The 7,731-nt window shown below is 42.1% G+C and overlaps 1 protein-coding gene across 2 annotated transcripts in view; it reads right to left on the reverse strand.

Moving 5' to 3' along the window:
- Positions 1-7,695, reverse strand: part of CUTC (cutC copper transporter) — a 33,203-nt gene extending 25,508 nt beyond the window's left edge. Inside the window, exons 1-2 of one of the 2 annotated variants that reach the window (XM_010859542.1) lie at positions 7,499-7,695; positions 3,717-3,788 (exon numbers count right to left, since the gene is read on the reverse strand). In XM_010859542.1, the coding sequence (XP_010857844.1) occupies positions 3,717-3,788; positions 7,499-7,559 (133 nt within the window). In that variant the 5' untranslated portion in view covers positions 7,560-7,695. The remainder of the gene's footprint in view (positions 1-3,716; positions 3,789-7,498) is intronic. The other variant, XM_010859543.1, reaches the window with a different exon arrangement.
- Positions 7,696-7,731: the final 36 nt, after the last annotated feature.

Genomic DNA, 7,731 nt, shown 5'->3' on the forward strand with positions numbered 1-7,731 from the left:
TCCCATCTCTTTCAGAATTTTCCACAGTTTGTTGTGATCCACACAGTCAAAGGCTTTGGCATAGTCAATAAAGCAGATGTTTTTCTGGAACTCTCTTGCTTTTTTGATGATCCAACAGATGTTAGCAATTTGATCTCTGGTTCCTCTGTCTTTTCTAAATACAGCTTGAACATCTGGAAGTTCATAGTTCACGTACTGTTGCAGCCTGGCTTGGAGAATTTTGAGCATCACTTTACTAGCATGTGAAATGAGTGCAATTGTGTGGTAGTTTGAGCATTCTTTGGCATTGCCTTTCTTTGGGATTGGAATGAAAACTGACCTTTTCCAGTCCTGTGGCCACTGCTGAGTTTTCCAAATTTGCTGGCATATTGAGTGCAGCACTTTCACAGCATCATCTTTTAGGATTTGAAATAGCTCAACTGGAATTCCATCACCTCCACTAGCTTTCTTCGTAGTGATGCTTCCTGAGGCCCACTTGACTTCGCACTCCAGAATGTCTGGCTCTAGGTGAGTGATCATACCATCGTGATTATCTGGGTCGTGAAGATCTTTCTTGTATAGCTCTTCTCTGTATTCTTGCCACCTCTTTTTAATATCTTCTGCCTCTGTTAGGTCCATACCATTTCTGTTCTTTATTGTGCCCATCTTTGCATGAAATGTTCCCTTGGTATCTCTAATTTTCTTGAAGAGATCGCTAGTCTTTCCTATTCTACTGTTTTCTTCTATTTCTTTGCACTGATCCCTGAGGAAGGCTTTCTTATCTCTCCTTGCTGTTCTTTGGAACTCTGCATTCAAATGGGTGTATCTTTCCTTTTCTCCTTTGCCTTTCACTTCTCTTCTTTTCACAGCTATTTGTAAGGCCTCCTCAAATAATCATTTTGCCTTTTTGCATTTATCTTGGGGATGGTCTTGATCCCTGCCTCCTGTATAGTGTCACGAATCTCCATCCGTAGTTCTTCAGGCACTCTATCAGATCTAATCCCTTGAATCTATTTGTCACTTCCACTGTATAATTGTAAGGGTCATACCTGAATGGTCTAGTGGTTTCCCCTCCCTTCTTCATTTTACGTCTGAATTTGGCAATCAGGAGTTCGTGATCTGAGCCACAGTCAGGTCCCGGTCGTGTTTTTGCTGACTGTATGGAGCTTCTTCATCTTTGGCTGCAAAGAATATAATCAATCTGATTTCAGTATTGACCATCTGGTGATGTCCATGGGTAGAGTCTTCTCTTGTGTTGTTGGAAGAGGGTGTTTGCTATGACCAGTGTGTTCTCTTGGCAAAACTGTTATTAGCCTTTGCCCTGCTCAATCTGTACTCCAAAGCCAAATCTGCTTGTTATTCCAGGCGTTTCTTGACTTCCTACTCTTGCATTCCAGATCCCTATAATGAAAAGGACATTTTTCTGGGGTGTTAGTTCTAGAAGGTCTTGTAGGTCTTCATTGAACTGTTCAGCTTCATCTTCTTCAGCATTACTGGTTGGGGCATAGACTTGGATTCCTGTGATACTAAATGGTTTGTCTTGGAAATGAACAGAGATAATTCTCTTGTTTTTGAGACTGCATCCAAGTACTCATTTCGGACTCTTAGGTTGACTATGATGGCTACTCCATTTCTTCTAAGAGATTCTTGTCCACAGTAGTAGGTATAATGGTTATCTGAGTTAAATTCACTCATTCCAGTCCATTTTAGTTTTCTCATTCCTAAAACGTCGATTTTCACTCTTTCCATCTCCTGTTTGACCACTTCCAATTGGCCTTGATTCATGGACCTAGCATTCTAGGTTCCTATGCAATATTGCTCTTTACAGCATCAGACTTTACTTCCATCACCAGTCACATCCACAACTGGGTGGTGGTGTTGCTTTGGCTACATCTCTTCATTCTTTCTGGAGTAATTTCCACGGATCTCCAGTATTATATTGGGCACCTACTGACCTGGGGAGTCCATCTTTCAGTGTCCTATCTTTTCGCCTCTTCATACTGTTCATGGGGTTCTCAAGACAAGAATACTGAAGTGGTTTGCCATTCCCTTCTTCAGTGGACCACGTTTTGTCAGAACTCTCCACTATGACCTGTCCTTCTTGGGTGGCCCTACATGGCATGGCTCATAGTTTCATTGAGTTAGACAAGGCTGTGGTCCATGTGATCAGATTGGTTAGTTTTCTGTGACTGTGGTTTTCAGGGATACTTTATCTTTTAGGGATACTGAAATGCTTGATTTTGAAATGACATAATGTCTGGGATTTGCTTCAAAATAATTTGAGGATGAGGTTAAGAAAGGTAGAAATATAAATCAGATGGTCTGGAGGCCAAAGGCTTACAAGCTTATTTTTGTTACAGCATACAAGTTTAAAAATTTTTATGTATTTAAGAAAAACACACATATCATATAGTTTGCCCATTTAAAGTGTATAATTCAACGGTTTTTATCATGCTCACAAAATTTGGCAACTATCACCACTATGCAATTTTAGAACATTTTCATCACACCCAAAAGAAACCTCACAGCCTTTAAGCAGTCATTTTCTCTTCTCCCCAGGGCTCCTCAATCCTTGGCAACCACAAATCTTTCAGTCTATAAAAAATTAGCCTATTCTGGACATTTCATATAAGTTGAATCATATAATATGTGGTATTTTTTCACTTTTTTCCATTTAGAATAGTGTTTCAAGATTTATCTGTGTTGCAGACTGACCAGTACTTCATTCTTTTTAATTGCCAAATTAAGAATGATTTTTACCCTTTCAAAGGATTATTTAAAAAAATGAACAAGTGGGAATTCTCTGGTGGTCCTTTGGTTAGGACTCCCACTCTTTTACTGCTGAGGGCACAGGTTCTGTCCCTTGAGAGGAAAACTAAGACTCTGTAAGCCCTGTAGCATGACCAAAAAAAAGTACATACGACAGAGACCAAATGTAGACAGCAAGGTTGAAATATATACTGTCTTGCTCTTTACGAAAAAGTCTACTCACCCCTGATACAACTGAAAGATTGGCCATGTACTGAAAATAATTAAAGCTGATGGGTACATGGTGATTCATTATAGTATTCTATTTTTGTATATATTTGAAATTTTCCATAATGAAGTCTAAAAATTTTTCTGATGCTGAAATGATGGGAATTTCTATGCTTCTTATTAAAGCAAGTTAGGGTGCCAAAGAAACCTTGAGATAAAATATATAGCATTCAAAAAAAAAAAAGAGATAATGATAAGTCTTGACAATGAAGAAAACATCAAATCTCTAAAATTAATGGCTTAGAAAAAATTATATCTTTGCTAGATTCAATTTTTTTAAAAAGTAGGTTCGTAATCACTATCATGGACACTTGAGTCAAAATGTAATCTACTGGGGAAATAAGACTAGAAGATGAGTAGGTTTTCTAGTTGGTTGGTTGTTTTCTTTAGAGATCACAAAGGTTCTCAAGTTCAGTTCACAGGATTCATTTTTAAACTCTTAGATCAGATCAGATCAGATCAGTCGCTCAGTCATATCCGACTCTTTGCGACCCCATGAATCGCAGCACGCCAGGCCTCCCTGTCCATCACCAACTCCCGGAGTTCACTCAGACTCACGTCCATCCAGTCAGTGATGCCATCCAGCCATCTCATCCTCTGTCGTCCCCTTCTCCTCTTGCCCCCAATCCCTCCCAGCATCAGAGTCTTTTCCAAATTCTTAACGGGCTGCCAACTGCCATTCATTCCATAATTTCTCTTACCTCCTCTTTCTGCATTTACAGCTGATTCCACTGAATCAACACACACTTCCATGAGAAACCCATTTGCTGCTCCTAAAATACATGGAGAACGATGAAACTGCATGAGGGTACTTTCCATCCAGATGAAGCTAAACACAAATATTTTACATTTAACAGGTAACTAGGTAAGTACACTAGGGTCCATGCATGCAATGAAATATATCAATGCCTGCAGAATCCATTTAAACTTCTTTATAAGGTATATATGCTTAAGAGCAGGGATATTAACATATTTGTTAATATGTAATTCTAGACCAGTTACTTAGCCTAAGTTTTCCCCAAAACTGAGTTTTTTTTGTTGAAAGTTGCTCAGTCATGTCCAACTCTTTGTGGCCCCATGGACTATACAGTCCATGGAATTCTCCAGGCCAGAATACTGGAGTGGGTAGCCTTTCCCTTCTTCAGGGGATCTTCTCAACCCAGGGATTGAACCCAGGTCTCCTGCATTGCAGGCAGATTCTTTACCAGCTGAGCCACAAGGGAAGCCCAAGAATACCAGAGTGCGTAGCCTATACCTTCTCCAGTGGATCTTCCTTACCCAAGAATCGAACCGGGGTCTCCTGCCTTCCAGGCAGATTCTTTACCAACTGAACTAACAGGGAAGCCCCAGAGTAGGTTTTAATACTTACATCAGAGTAAAGAGGATGAGATAATTCATGTAAAGTGAATAGTACCTACTAATTGTACAGGAAGTATTATTAGTTGTCATTAATTAACTATACGTTATTTCCTCTACATGTCTCCAGTTCTCCCTGATCCCCATTCCTGCTCCTAATTATCTCTTCAATCCACAGTGCTTCCAGCTCTATCTCTGAACACTAAAATCTTCCAAGGTTCAAGTCATATCACATTTCCATGATACTTCTCTCTCCCCAGGTAGAAAACTGTGTCTCCCTTTTTTGAACTCAGATCTCTTTATAATCCAAATGTTCCTCTTTAAAAGATTGTTTTCTCTTATTATTATTTATGTAGATAGGTGCCTGATCATTCTTACTTGAACTAAAGTTCCTAAGTAAGGTCTTTATGAGAGAAATCTTTATTACTCACAGAAAGCACACTGTCTAGTGTGCTTATAGTACATAGCTCATAGTACAGAATAGACACACAAAGATTTACTAAAGGCTGAATGATTACATGGATGTGAGAGTTGGACCATAAAGAAAGCTAAGTGCCAAAAATTGATGCTTTTGAACTGTGGTGTTGGAGAAGACTCTTGAGAGTCCCTTGGACTGCAAGGAGATCCAACCAGTCAATCCTAAAGAAAGCAGTACTGAATATTCATTGGAAGGACTGATGCTGAAGCTGAAGCTGAAGCTCCAATACTTTGGCCACCTGATGCAAAGAACTGACTCATTTGAAAAGACCCTGATGGTGAAAGATTGAAGGCAGGAGAAGGGGACGACAGAGGATGAGATGGTTGGATGGCATCATTGACTCGATGGACATGAGTTTGAGCAAGCTCCGGAAGTTGGTGCTGGACAGGGAAGCCTAGAGTGCTGTAGTCCATGTGGTAGCAAAGAGTTGGACACAACTGAGCCAGTGAACTGAACTGAATGATTATAAATTCATAAACATTCATGTATTTACACTAAAGAGTGTGATGAAAACAGTTTTGAATTTTTTCTGTAAGCACATACTTTTCTTAAAAAAATTAAAAATAATGAATGCATACTTCATGCAATAATATCTAGAGGAATGTTCAGCATATGCTGGTAATTATTACTTCTAAGTGGTAGTATTTAAAATTACTTTTACTTTCTTTTTACTGTACTGCTTGTTTTTTTTTTTCTACCTAATGCTGCTTTTATAGTTTTTTAAAATCAACTTTCAATTTGAAAAACAAAAATCTATCATTCGCTAAAATCAAACTGCAAATGCCTCATTTATTTAAGAGACTATCAGCCTCAAACTCTGAAAGGGCCAAGTGACACTCTAGGCTCTTAGCCAACAGCACTGCATTAATTCCATGGGTTTCCTGACAGTTCATCCACATCAGCTGTTAGATCAATCTAACTGAACAGTGCTGTAGGGGTACCATTTCCCTCACACAAGACAAGATCTTGGCAGGAATTCCCCAGCAGTCCAGTAATTAAGGGGCTTCCCAGGAGGCTCAGTGGTAAAGAATTCGCCTGCCAATGCAGAAGATGTGGGTTCAATCCCCAGGTAGGGAAGATCCTCTGCAATAGGAAATGGCAACCCACACCAGTATTCTTGCCAGGAAATCCCATGGACAGAGGAGCCTGGTGGGCCACAGCCCATGGAGTCGAAAGGGTCAGACACCATTGAGCAACTGAGCATGTACCAGTGGTTGAGACTCTGGTGCTTTCAATGCCAGGGCCTCAAGTTGGATCCCTGGTTAGGAGACTAAAATCCCATAAGCTGCAGGCTGTGGCCAAAAAAAAGGAAAAAAAAAAGATCTTGGCCAGAAGAGAGTAAGGATGCACATAAAAGGCTATGACGAAAAGAGTAAGGCAGTTGTCCTAAAATAAGAAGTTATTTGAAGGGATCAAAGAGATTTGTTTGGAGCAGCAGTTCTCAGTGTAGCTGTCCAGTTAAGTCTGGACTAAGGGCCTCTAAGACACTTTCAGAGTCTGTACAGTGAAATTTATTTTCGTAACAATACCAAGATTTTAGTTGCCTTTTTCACTCTCATTCTTTCACAGGCAGAGTGGAGTTTTCGAGAGGCTACCTGTCATACTGAATGCAAAAGCACTCCAATCGTAATGAGAACTCCATTACGCCAGACATGAGAGATCTGCAAAAATATAAAACATTTGGTCCTATTCTATTTTTTGTTTGCTTAGGAAAATAGTGATTTTTTTTTTTCCCCATAAAAAGTGTCAACATGTAATGGGCTTCTGTTTGTGAAAGAAAGTCGCTCAGTCGTTACCGGACTCTTTGAGACCCCCATGGACTTATCCAGGCCAGAATACCGGAGTGGGTAGCCGTTCCCTTCGCCAGGGGATCTTCCCAACCCAGGTATCGAACCCAGGTTTCTCGCATTGCAGGCGGATTCTTTACTTGATGAGCCACAAGGGAAGCCCTTTCTTTTTAAAAGTCCTGTTTTAATTTCTAACATGTCCAATATCAATAAATTTAACCTATATAAATAAAAAGTCTTTGAGGTTCTCAATAATTTTAGGAGGGTCAAGGCGTCCTGCGATCAAAGTTTCAGAACCGCTAGTTTGGAGGAACCAAGTTTCCGGAGGAAGGACCTGGCAAAAATTCCCTAGCACCTGCCATGCCAGCCGATCCGGTTGCAGCAGGAAGAACTCTTGACTTGGGGCAGCCAAGCTTTACCACTTCAGAGCGGTGTGGCTTTTAGGGACAACCCCTATCCCCGCCGCAGGAGGTTATTAAGTGGTCCCTCCAGGTCAGACACTGATCCAGCGCTGCCGTAAGGGGGTACCAGTATCCTCGTGTGGCTATGGGAAACGCGAGGCTGAGAGAAGTTAGCCAAACTTGAACACGGTCGCACGACGAGACGGGGGGGCGCCGGGATTCGAACCTACACACATATCTGGCTCCAGAGCAGGGCCACTTTCGCCATCAGCCCCTCAGATTCCACACGTTTAAAGCCGAATAACAAATTACGCCTCACAGTGGGGTGTTTGTGAGGAGCAGGAGAAAGTACTTTCAGGGAAATAGCGATTAATCCACTGGCCAGAACCCCCGCCCGACCCGGCCCGGCCCGCACCCCGCAGCAAAGTCGGCCACCGCCCCCATCCCGCCACCTTCCGCACCCGCCTTCCCGGATGGTATCCGCGCCCGCTTCCGCTCGGAGGAGGCCCCCTGCCTCTTCATGCTCCACGCGTTCGTCCCTCGTGCTTCTTCGGTTTCCACTCAAAGAGTCCGGGTTCCAACGCGCGCAACCAGACAGGCGCGTCCTCCCAGATGCGCGCATCCCTGCGCGTCCCCGACGTCCACGCCCCAGCAGCCCCCGCGAAAGCCCATAAACTGGCGCAGGCGCAGTCAC

The sequence above is a fragment of the Bison bison genome, unplaced genomic scaffold (genome assembly GCF_000754665.1).
Source record: "Bison bison bison isolate TAMUID 2011002044 unplaced genomic scaffold, Bison_UMD1.0 scf7180017864456, whole genome shotgun sequence".
Classification (NCBI taxonomy): domain Eukaryota; kingdom Metazoa; phylum Chordata; class Mammalia; order Artiodactyla; family Bovidae; genus Bison; species Bison bison.